The sequence below is a fragment of the Dreissena polymorpha genome, chromosome 2 (genome assembly GCF_020536995.1).
Source record: "Dreissena polymorpha isolate Duluth1 chromosome 2, UMN_Dpol_1.0, whole genome shotgun sequence".
NCBI classification, from domain to species: domain Eukaryota; kingdom Metazoa; phylum Mollusca; class Bivalvia; order Myida; family Dreissenidae; genus Dreissena; species Dreissena polymorpha.
This window is the reverse complement of record NC_068356.1, coordinates 138006664-138019599: the sequence shown is the minus strand read 5'-3', so window position 1 is coordinate 138019599 and position 12936 is coordinate 138006664. Positions and strand designations below refer to the sequence as shown.

At 36.9% G+C, this 12936-nt stretch overlaps 1 protein-coding gene across 1 annotated transcript in view; it reads right to left on the bottom strand.

Annotated features, from left to right (window-relative positions):
* Positions 1 to 12936, bottom strand: part of LOC127870120 (integrator complex subunit 5-like) — a 47265-nt gene that overhangs the window by 27326 nt on the left and 7003 nt on the right. The window contains exons 5-11 of the mRNA XM_052412776.1: positions 11322 to 11414; positions 10705 to 10900; positions 9520 to 9637; positions 4370 to 4445; positions 3756 to 3850; positions 3322 to 3386; positions 193 to 332 (exon numbers count right to left, since the gene is read on the bottom strand). Coding sequence (XP_052268736.1) covers positions 193 to 332; positions 3322 to 3386; positions 3756 to 3850; positions 4370 to 4445; positions 9520 to 9637; positions 10705 to 10900; positions 11322 to 11414 — 783 coding nt within the window. The remainder of the gene's footprint in view (positions 1 to 192; positions 333 to 3321; positions 3387 to 3755; positions 3851 to 4369; positions 4446 to 9519; positions 9638 to 10704; positions 10901 to 11321; positions 11415 to 12936) is intronic.

The following is a 12936-nucleotide window of genomic DNA, read 5'->3' as shown; positions in this document are numbered from 1 at the left end:
TTTCAGCGAAAGGACTGTAAAAAATAATTAGATTGGGTTGTGTAATTAAGTACCAAGCAATTGAAGAATACTAAAAATTCCCATTTTGAAGATTTCACTCTGAGAACTTTCCCAATGTCAAGGTTTACCCCACTAATTTTGTGCGCTACGGGTACTTTCCCAAATTGATCAAGCAAAATCGTTGATTATTACCTCTTCCCTGAGCTCATTAGCAGCTGTTTGGTCAAGGTGGGTAGACTGGTGCTCAAAGCGCCGAGGTAAGGTAGCTCTGCCGACATTTCCTGTCCTGCCCGCCGGTACACCTGCATCTGCGTCTCATCTAAAACTTGGTCCTGAAAGTTAAAAACATATTAGCTTGATTGCATTGAAAGCTTAAGGCTTATAGACATGCTCTTGAGGTTATTTCCTGGGTAGAAACAGTACTTGGTGTCTTTTGGGGAGATTTAATGAGTACTCTCACAATGGGGATCAAATCCATGACATCAAAGTCGTTTGGCGGACACCATATCCACTCAACAACAGCGACATTAATTTTGTCCTTGAACAACAGTAATGTCTCAACATTTGGCTTCAATTCTTGTCCCCAAAACACTTGGTCCTGAAACAACAATACACAGACTCAAACCTAAGCTACAATTCTAAAATGAAAAGAGCACCGCATAACAGGTGCCACATTTGGCTGCGGGTGCAGTTTTGAATAAATGAAAGATTGTCAGAATATTTTTTTAAGAGGTCACAGAAACCTTGACCTTTGACCTAGTGACCCAAAAATGGGTGTGGCGTGTAGAACTCATCAAGGTGCATCTACATGTGAAGTTTCAAAGTTTTAGGTCGAAGGACTTTGATTTTAGAACCAATGTTAAGGTTTCAGCACGACGTGGACGGCAGACGACGAGCTGGCTATGACAATACCTCGGGTTTTCTCCGAAAACAGCCGAGCTAAAAATTACAAGTTACACAGACACTCAGATGCCCTTGAAACACATTTTTCGACCCAGACGAATCAATACAATGCCTTGCTTCTACATTTGTACTTATCATTACATTTTAAGTAACATAACATTGTGGTTGCTTAGCTAAGATTTTTATGCAAAGTAAACAGCTGGTTAAAGAAGAGTTGCAAAAACATTTTTATTTTCAAAAGAATTGTTCACAGGGTCTCTAATTTTGTCAAGCAACTTGGTCATGAAACAAGGCTACACAGGATATAAACAAATAAATAAAAAAAAACAACAAAGGTAACAACTATAAATATTGCATTGATGTAGTGTCAAAAATCATTCTTTCGTTTGTATGTGTTTTTGTAAATATTCATAAATAAGTAGGGCTACACAAAAAGTGAATTATTGTTAAAATTTCCAACAGAAAAGCACATCTCTTAGGCAGCAAACATCATTGTCCAAATTGTGCAAGTACTGGTGTTAAGTTGATATTACATCACTTCAAGAGATTATGCTCAAAAGCACTGACATACAATTAGCACGGTACAGGTGTTCTGGATCTCAACGTAATGACTAACAATTGGCATGACACAGGTGTTCTTGATCTCAATGTAATGACTTACAATTGGCATGACACAGGTGTTCTTGGTCTCAATGTTATGACTAACAATTAACATGGCACATGTGTTGTAGATCTCAATGTAATGACTTATAATTAGCATGGCACAGGTGTTCTGGATCTCAATGTAATGACTTGCAATAAGCTTGACACAGGTGTTCTGGATCTCAATGTAATGAGGTCATCCTTAAAAAATTGTTTGTTTGGCATAACCTGACCCAGGTAAATTTTGGTGGGTCGGTAGGTAGGGATTTTATTTTTTTTAGTTTTTTTTTTTCTGACATTGAACTCCGAGTCTTCTGCCTCATGAAAGGAAATTGGTAAAGATTTATGCATCGTCCGTATCACCGCACGTGTATTCGTAAGTCTATTTTTTCTATTAAGAGCTTCTTTTCATTTGCTTATTTTTTATACGACTTTTGCCATCGGTCGTTATATTGTTGGCAGACAACAATATCAACAGTGTATTCCATTATCTGCGCATGAATGACCCAATATTACCCCATAGCGAACTCAATGTTGATTGGCCTGCTACCATATGCGCTTCAAATTGTTCATGGAAACAAAGAGAAAAATAGTTTTTAAAAAACACTACAGATAAAAATGGCGGATGTTTTCAATAAAATTTAACAAGATTTAAGCATATTCGCAAATGATATTTTTCTACAGCCAAATTCGCTATACTTTTGCAAATGGTGAACGACAGAGCGAGCCCTGTAGTAGTGAGCATTTATTCCAATAATAACATGTTCGCAATGCTCGCGCTGTCGTTCGCCATTTGAGAAACTATTGAGAATTAGGCTCAAGAAAAATCTAAATTGCGAAAATGCGAAAATCTAGTAAAATTTCGTTGAAAACATCCGCTCTTTTTAATCCGGACTGGTTTTCTACATTTGTCTCTTTGTTTTAAGGCAAGAGTTCGCAATTCAAACAGTTAATGAAACCCGTTCTGTACCCATTCAGACATTGCTTGACCTTATTGTTAATGAAGTGCACATGGTAGCTGGCCAATCAGCATTGAGCTCGCTTACACATGACATGACGTTGTCAATGAAACGTGAGAATGGGTGGAGCTATCATCTATATATTGGGTCATTCATGCGCCGATGTTGTATAATTTGAATACACATTTAATATCGCCGTTTGCCTCCAAAAAAGCAACCGGTCGGAAAGTCGTATAAAGAGATAAGCAAATGAAACAAAAACGTGACAATACCCGTCAATAAATATTTCTAAGCTGACCACTTTTTATCTTTCTACCGAATATTTACCGATCTAAATTAAAGAGTGATAATTAAATTATTAGTTATATGGCGATAATATTACACATCTCTGCCGATTGGGGAATTGAATTGAACGGTGATAATTAATTAATTTGTTTTTTTACTCCCAAACTATTCTGAACGACAGCAGCGTATTTTAATTAAAGGGATACAAGAAAAACAGGAGCGGTTGAATTGTATTTAAAGTCTAATTAATTGCATATGCATATGTCGAATAAATAGGCGACTCAAATTAATACCGGCATGAGTTTTGTTCATTGCTATTCTAGATATCCTTGAAAAAGCATTCAATTAAATGACGCAAATAACCGGATAGGATAAAAAGCGGAAAGGACAAATTTAGCGGAAAGAAGTTTCGGCAGGCAAAAAAAATTTTGGGGGGGGGAAAGTAACAAAAATAAAATTCAGTCGGGCCGATTTTAGTGGGTCGGTCGGGGTTATGCCAAACAAAAGAATTTTTAAGGATGGCCTGACTTACAATTAACATGGCACAGGTGTTCTGGATCTCTGGCAGTGGCAGCTCTGTATTCTCAGAAGCACCAACTAAAAAACACAAGCCCAGTAAGTGCTAATGCGTGTTGATTAATGAAATATACAATAAAATGAGAATAAACTGAAGATTTTCAAACTAATTTGCCAAAGGGAATTTGTGCAAGAAACATATGTTCAACTCTCAAAAATAAGTTTTACATCGCAATTTCGTATAGAAAAATCAAAGTCTTCTAAATTGTCGTTGAAGTTTTTTTTCCTCACAATCAAACTGAAATGTTCTTCAATATATTGTGAGATATCACCCACACAAATATCTGCATTTTCAAATTTCAATAATAATATTAATTACTAAACAACTCTTCTTTTAAAATGTACCTTAGCCACCATTAGTAGTCTCACAGCTATGATTATGTAAGATACCTTGTTCTAAGGTTGCGTTGTGGAACAAGAAGTCGAGTACTTTGTCGGCTCCCGTATCATTCTGTATGACCAGGTGTACCACTAATGACATCATACTGGGGAGGTTATAATACATTACATATTGTGAACAAACATTGCAGGATATTGACGGTTCTTTACTGCAATACCTATTTAAAGTTATTACTTAATGATGCTGTTCACAAGGCATTAAATGGCAACGCTTTTCATAAAAATAAGAAAGCTGGACATTTCTTGACAAGTTGACTGTATTTATTTTACAAAAATCAATGTAACAAACAAAACATACAAATATTCCTTAATTACAGGTGAAGGAAACATTAGAGGCACAATAACAATATTACATTGTCACCATTTTAAACTTAGGGAAAACTAAATACATTGTACTCAATTCATCATGCAATCCCTTAACCCCTTGGATCATTTTAATTCATTGTTTGATCATTGTTTTCATAGTTATAAAAAATCAAAAGACGCTTCATGTTGTAACATATTTCTCACTTTGATTTTTAAATTAAGTATATTTCAAATTAAGATCGGACTCAGAGGCTTTATAGAAATGGACCCTGTATGAAGAGCTCTCACAATTAGACTACCTTTTAAATTCCCCTGGGTAGTTCTTCACCCATGGCTTCAACTGATTGTGAAGCTGGTTCAATACAGATGCTGACACTGCAAACACATAGAGGATATTTGTTGATCACGGTGTATTATCCAATTTTATTTTACAAGTGGTTATGAAAAAAAAAATCTCACCAGTGACATAGCAAACACGTGACAATGTACCATTTCTATACATGTCACTACACATAAAATATATATTCTGTCGCTAACTGGTAATAAAAACTCTGTTTATTTTATGATTAAATGAAAGGAATAAAAAACAATGCCCCCTACTGCGCTTTGAAGCAGCACCGCAGCTATTTGAGAAGAAAATGTTAAGTTCAAGGCTCATAATTTTGCACAAAATCAATGGACTGGAATGAATTTCACTCTTCATCTATAGGTCATGTAGGTATACTTAAATCCCAAAAATAGGGAAAATATCTGAAAGTTAATCGTGAAAAAACTTTGGAAAATGTTTAATAGAGCGAACATTTCTAATCCAAGGCACATAACTTCGCAAAGAATCAATAGACGGTAATGAATTTCACACTTCATCTGTAAGTCATGTAGGAAGACTCACATACCAAAAATCAGCTCAATATCTGAAAGCTTTGCGTAAAAACCTTCCAGAAAATGAAATGCCGGACAGACGGACAGATGGACGAAGAGTCTTAATCTGTGTGTCATTGCAGGTTACAATCTTGTCAATGTTTGTGTGCATTTATAGTAAAAGTTTAAGTTTTCCACATGCATTTTTTTTGTCAGGAAAAGTAACTAACACTGGAATGATGTAATTGATGGAAAAATATTGAGATTTTTCTTAAATTTTCGGTTTATATTTTTCACTGAAATAAAAAATTTTTCACCAAAAAAATCTATAATCCACTAAAATGCATATAACAAGAAACCGTCGGAGACGGGTGATTCTCTTCAAAGTTTTTTTTGTCACAATATTGCATTATATATTCAGATAAAAGGAAACGTCTTGAGGGGCATAACTTTGGACAAAATAATACGATGGATGGTTTAGCAACTTAAAAATTTCAAAGTGCCATAACTCTCTAAATAAATCATCTAACCAGAACCCACAAATTACATGCGCATTTCCTCAAGGTAGTTAAGCTTCCCATAAAGCTTCATTGAATTCCAGTCAGTAGTTGGGGAGAAATAGCCCAGACAAGAATTGCACTATATGTTAAGTTTATAGAAAATTTCAAAGGGCCATAACTCTGTGAAAAATCATCCGACCATAACCGGCTGATAATATGCACATCTCCTCTTGGTAGTGAAGCTTCCCATAAAGTTTCATTGGACTCCCGTAATAAGTTGCTGAGAAATAGCTCGGACTAGAATTGCACTATATGTACAATGGAAAATTTCAAAGGGCCATAACTCTGTGAAAAATCATCAGACGAGAACCGGCTGATAAGATGCACATCTCCTCTTGGTAGTGAAGCTTTCCATAAAGTTTAATTGAATTCCGGTCAATAATTGCTGAGAAATAGCCCGGACAAAAAATGTGCACGGACGGACGGACACACGGAAAGACGGACGGACGGACGAAGCGGCGACTATGTGCTCCCCCCAAATTTTCTTGGGGGAGCATAATAAATTGGGATGATTGTAAGCTTATACATCTTTGAAGCAGAAACTCACAGCTTGAATAACAAGCTAAATGCTTTCATAAGTAGCTTAATGCTTGTATAACTAGCTAAATGATTGTATAGCTCGGTAAATGCTTGTATAACTAGCTGAATGCTTGTATAACTAGCAAAATGATTGTATAACTAGCTAAATGCTTGTATAACTAGCTAAATGCTTGTATAACTAGGTAAATGCTTGTATAACTAGGTAAATGCTTGAATATCTAGGTAAATGCTTGTATAACTAACAAAATGCTTGTATAACTAACAAAATGCTTGTATAACTAGGTAAATGATTGTATAACTAGGTAAATGCTTGTATAGCTAGCTAAATGCTTGAACATTTTCCCATAACAGCGGATAGTTCAACAAATGAACAACATTGATATTTCTAGGATTTGTGAATGCACATGTTTTGAAACAATAGTTTTTTTTAAGAAATCCCAAGAATTATGGCAAGTCAAACTTTACTTTGACAATAACAAACAGTATAAATGCAAACTATAACTCAATATTACACCTCAGAGATATTGGTCCTTTTAACCTATATGACCGGTTTCAGTCTGTAAAATGCTATAGAGAAACCTAAGAGTATATGAACCGGTCACTATTTTTTGTACATGGACTGTTCGGGGTTACACACCACTAAATTTGCACTGTTTTACTGTAAAATGACGTCATTTTTTAACAAAATGACGTTATTATTCTTTTGAAATTCTTCAGTTAATCTCTTTTAAACCATAAACACTGTACACTGGTAAAGGGGAAACTCTTCAGTGTAATATAAGAAATAGTAAACTCCACTTCGGTCCCAATGGCATTATAGTAGTGGGGTCATATGGCGAAATGAGCCTACGGCTTCGGTCCATATACGGTTTGCAGGGTCTTCCCCAGGCCATTTAAGCGCCCCTTGCCGGGGCGCTTGAATTTCGAAATCAGAATCCCCGGGGCGCTTGAAATTTTCCGATCAGTGTATTCTTCAGTAAAAGAAAGTGGAGATTGCCAAAAAAATCAAGGTTTCCCTATCAGTGTATCAATATTCCATGTTTTAAAAGAGCACTCGGTACCTACTTTCACAAGTAATCGCCATAAACACCACATGGGGTAATGGATAATCCACTGATAAGAGAATAGCATGACGCGCGTATCGATTATTCTAGCCACATTACACGGTCATTTAAATGCTGACAAGGATGTATCTGGTAACTTTCCAGTCGTCAAACTGTGAAGTTCATCGTCCAATCGGTTATGCGAATGCTTATGAGGGCGGGGTTAACTATCGACCATTATTTTTGACTGACGTCGGGCATGAAGTAAGAGTTTACCGCAGCTTGATTAGCAAGTAGTTGTACCATTTGAGTAATATAAAACCGGTAATTAGAACAGTACAGAACATTAAAGACGGTTTCGGGCATCATCATCACACCTTTTTACTGTAAACAAGTGTTACCTATGACTCATAATTAATACGAGAAATTAATTGCAAGTGGTAAACAATTAATTATTATAGCGGTTACAATTATGTGATAACAATTTATTTAATTCCAGTACATGTATATTTCAACATGTCCATTTATAGAACTGATTCACTTCGTTTTTCTGACATTTATTCGACACGTAATGCGCTTTAACAAATTTTCGTTGAATTAATTACGCACACTTGTAAATGCTTCGTCCGATAATCGATAGTTAGAAGACTGATGATGGCAACCGGCCGTGATCCTCGTGGACAACGTGAATTTCATGCATAATTCCGTCAAAACATTTATTCGACTCGTAAAGTGTGTAAACAAATTATCGTTGAATTTATAATGCAACGGTTAATATTTGTTGAAATCTCAAATGGGAATAATTAAATTTGTAATCCGAAACCCATTACCGTAAGTCGATGTTAACGCGTTTTTAATCCGAAACACACTTCCGAATGTAAATGTTACCGCAACGTTAAATATTTTTGCTTCAAATTAGCAGCGCAAATTTATTTTGTGTCGAATCTTTTTCTCAATTAAAAAGAGCGCGAAAATTATGCAGCATGTACAACGTCGCGTCTATTGCATACAAATGGCGTGTATTGAGCGTTTTAACAAGCACACAACAGGTCAGTGGATTGACGCATATTCAGAGGCAATATTTCATCAAATCTATAAATAGTCACTTAAAAAATGGCAAGGTTTGTGTTAAAGAAATAACTGAAAGCTTTTATTGTAAATATTTACCAGAAAGAGATTGATAAAAACGGAATAAACGGGATTATCGGGTAATAAATAGAAACTTGAAAAATAGTAAGTATACTGTACAGTAATAGATTCGGGTTGAAACGGATGTTTGGGGAATCGTTCGAGTCGGGATTTTACTAGCTGTGCGGAAAAGTTTTAAAACAATTAAACAATATAAAAAAATATATTTTTAAATGACTGGGGGATTTTTTTAAAGAGTCATAGCGCACCAAATGACGTCTTTTGACGCTGTTTTTCTTTGAGTTATAACGCACCACAGAACGTGAATTGACATGTTAAATTAAAAAAAAAATCAACGTCGGCAGGGGACACCCCTCCCGAACCCACCCCCGGGGCGCCTGAACAAATTCCTGGGGAAGGCACTGGGTTTGTGGCTGCCTGGCTGGTCACTATAATGCCATAGGGACCTCAGTGGGGTTTACTATTTCTTAATTATGCTCCAACTGTCATCAAGGCCTACCTGCAGCATTTAACAAAAATATTTGGCTGGATTTAAATCCTTCTTTTAACATTTCTTCTCTACATTATACCTGAAAACCTGAAGGCAAGAAAATCTGGTATTTCTGACATGTTTGCACTAGATATGTACACATGAGCCTCTATCTGGGAAAACTGGGCTTAATGCATAAGTGTTAAGTGTCAAACTATATAAGCCTGTGCAGTCTGCACAGGCTAATCAGGGACAACACATTCCGCTTTAATGGAATTGTTCGTTTCAAGGAAGTCTCGTCTAAACAAGAATCTAGTCCTCCCTGATAGACAACAATTTACACACAAGCATTATCCCCATTACACACAAGCATTATTCCCCATTACACACAAGCATTATTCCCCATTACACACAAGCATTATTCCCCATTACACACAAGCATTATTCCCCATTACACACAAGCATTATTCCCCATTACACACAAGCATTATTCCCCATTACACACAAGCATTATTCCCCATTACACAAGCATTATTCCCCATTACACACAAGCATTATTCCCCATTACACAAAAGCATTATTCCCCATTACACACAAGCATTATTCCCCATTACACACAAGCATTATTCCCCATTACACACAAGCATTATTCCCCATTACACACAAGCATTATTCCCCATTACACACAAGCATTATTCCCCATTACACACAAGCATTATTCCCCATTACACACAAGCATTATTCCCCATTACACACAAGCATTATTCCCCATTATTCCCCATTTTCCTAGAGCGGGGCTCATATGTATGATAAAACTGAACTGTTTGTACATTTCTGCACAAGGTACGCAGCCAGGATCTGTAGCAGCAACGTTGACATGGAGGCAAGCTGCAGCAGGAACGGTAACATTGGGGGCTTCATACTGGACGGCGGCTCCTCCAGGCCCTCCTGTAGGCAACACAATAGTTTAAGGTTAAACATATTTATTTAAGCTCAATTGCATTGAAAGTCTAAGTCTTATTCAAACACTCAGCAGAAGGGTAACATTATGGACTTCATACTGGATGGGGGCTGAACACAATGAGCATAGCAGTCATTAAAGTTACATTTTGTTTCTTTGTTTTCAGCATTTTCAACATCATGTCAGTTGTCAGTAAGTTTAAACCTATTTATTTTAGCTTGATTGCATCGAAAGCCTTAAGCTTATTGAAGCACTCTTCGGTGTGTTTCCTGTGTAGAATCAGTACTTGGTGTCTTTTGGGGAGATCTAAAGAGCACTCCCACAGTGGGGATCGAACACATGACTTCCTGGTCGCTAGGCAGACACCATATCCACTACACCACTGTGACTTTAATGCTATAACTTCAGCACAACAACCATTATCATAAATAAAATGGATATATTAGTGCTTTTCAGACATTGCTCCAGACTAAAGTCCGAAGCAACAGCAATTGATTAAATTGTTTTTTTTATTAAAGTGGCAGCATTACCTGGAAGATGAGGACTTCCGCATATAGTGGCCATGTTTATTGGCCAAGTGACCTAGGATTGCCACATTTTGCCAATTATCAGTATCTTACCATGTACAATACAATCCAAATATGGGCATCATTCTGGGGAAAAACTGGGGTTAATGCATGTGTAAAGTGTTGTTCCAGATCAGCCTGTGCAGTCTAAAGACACTTTCCCCACAAACTGGATTTTCCTTTAGAAGAGACATGCTTGAAACGAAAAACTTCAGATAAGTGGAAAGTGTTGTCCCTAATAAGCCAGTGTGGACTGAACAGGCTTATCTGGGATGACACTTTATAAACAAGCATTAAGCCCAGTTTTCCCAGAACAAGACTCATATAGCAGTACCTGGAACAGTTTGATGAGGGCATCACGGATAAAGTGGCCATGTTTGTTGGCTAGATGACCCAGGATTCCTAAATTACCTGGAACAGTTTGATGAGGGCATCACGGATATAGTGGCCATGTTTGTTGGCTAGATGACCCAGGATTCCTAAATTACCTGGAACAGTTTGATGAGGGCATCACGGATATAGTGGCCATGTTTGTTGGCTAGATGACCCAGGATGCCCACTACAGAGCCCATCTTGGGGATCTTCGTGTCCCTGCTCTCTACCGGCGCAGACATTCCGTGTTGGCTGTAGTCCTTGATTCCACACAACAACACTCGTGTGATGATCACCTTGGGGAATGCTGACCTGAGCCACAGATAGAGATTGATTTTGCTCTTTCATACAAAAAAACTTGTTTCGTCTGAAATCATACCTACAGTATTTGTATATACTGAATATCACTGCAAAATACTGGTAGTATGCGAATGAAACACTAAATTCCTATACCTTAGCTTTGGAATTGAAGCCTTTCAAAATCGAACCTTGTAAGAAAGGTATTGAATTTAATTTGATTTTCTAAGGGACTACAGACGCGTCAAAGTGCGTAAAAGTGTGGTAACGGGTTAACTCATCCAATGTGTGTCATATCCAATCTTAAAAGTACTTATGCCCAGCAAACAGCATAAAACCTGAACAGACTGCAAGTTACTCGCAGGCTTTTCTGGCTTTATGCTGGTTGCCTGTAACCATTTCCAATATGCTTCTGAGTAGTTAAGGGTTAACTCACCCAATATGTGCCACGACCCAGTCAAAGTGAGGGCTGAATTTCACGGAGGCCTCTAGCAGCGCATCAACATAGGTGGCTGCCTCGGCCGAGACACTGGTGAAAAAGAGAGATGAATCTGATGAAAAAGAGAGATAACTCTTTGATGAAAAAGAGAGATAACTCTTTGATGAAAAAGAGAGATAATTCTTCAATGAAAAAGAGAAATATCTATTTGATGGAAAAGAGAGATAACTCTTAAAATATGGAAATTCTATATTGTGCCTCTTAAATTATGGAAATTCTATATTGTGCCTCTTAAAATATGGAAATTCTATATTGTGCCTCTGATCATTATATTTTCAGTAGAAAAACCATTGTATGTGTATACTGCCTATTTAGGCTGGTATTTATTAGCATAAACCTATTTATGTTAGCTCAATTAAATCAATAGCATAAGGCTTATTGAAACGCTCTCTAGTCCCTCTCCTGGGTAGAACCAGTACTTGGTGTCTTTGAGGGAGATCATAAGAACGCTTCCACTGTGGGAATCGAACCCACCACCTCCCAGTCGCTAGGCGAACACCATATCCACAACAGCATGACCACCGAGGCTCTTGGAGTGTGTGTTTTTATTAATTTGAGGGCCGGCATTCCACCCCATTCTTAATGTCAAAAGCCAAGGTATGTATTAGTCGCGTTCTGAGAAAACTGGGTATAATGCTTGTGCGTAAAGTGGCGTCCCGGAGTGGCCTGTGCAGTCCGCACAGGCTAATCAGCGACAACACTTTCCGCTTTTATGACATTTTTCGTTTAAATGAAGTCTCTTCTTAGCAAACATCCAATTTAGGAGGAAAGTGTCGTCCCGGATTGGCCTGTGTGGACTGACACTTTACGCACAAGCATTATGCCCAGTTTTCTCAGAACGCGATTCATAGATTTCCCAAAAGACTGCCTAAAATTCCCTATTGAAAGCTTAAAACAAAAATCTTTATAAATAAATTGCAACATTTAGTTCATTTCCCTTTCCAACTTCATGGCTAAACCTAAGTGCATAATTTTATACTATTTAAAACACTTATTCTCAATTTGTAAGTATTTGTTCACACAAACATCAACAACAATTTCCCAATTTCAGTCAAAATGCATTTTTTTTCCCAATCCAAAAGGCACCATAAAAAATGGTGAAAACAACACAGGTGAAAACAATACAGGTGAAAACAATACAGGTGAAAACAAAAAAGAGCCTTAAGGATCCAAATGAAAGATGTAGGAACATTTCAGATTTAGTTTTCTGTAAGAAATCTGATGTTTCCTGCTTACAAAAGGTTACAATATGAATCACTGTAAGAATATTTACTTGTTACAGAAAAAAACATATTTAAATACCTAATAATAAGATAGACAGAGTCTTAAGGAATTTCATGAGGGACCTAATAATGCCCAATTGAAGGTTTCCTCATCTCCCATCCAGCTCTATAAGTTGAACCTCAGTAAATATTATGTTGAAAACATGTTTAATATAATATACTGTTTTAAGTATTTGTTTGGAAAAAAATAACACAACACTAATTTTCCAATATGAGTCAAAACAATGCAAATTTTCCAAATCCAAAGGGACAAAGTTCCCTTCCCAAAA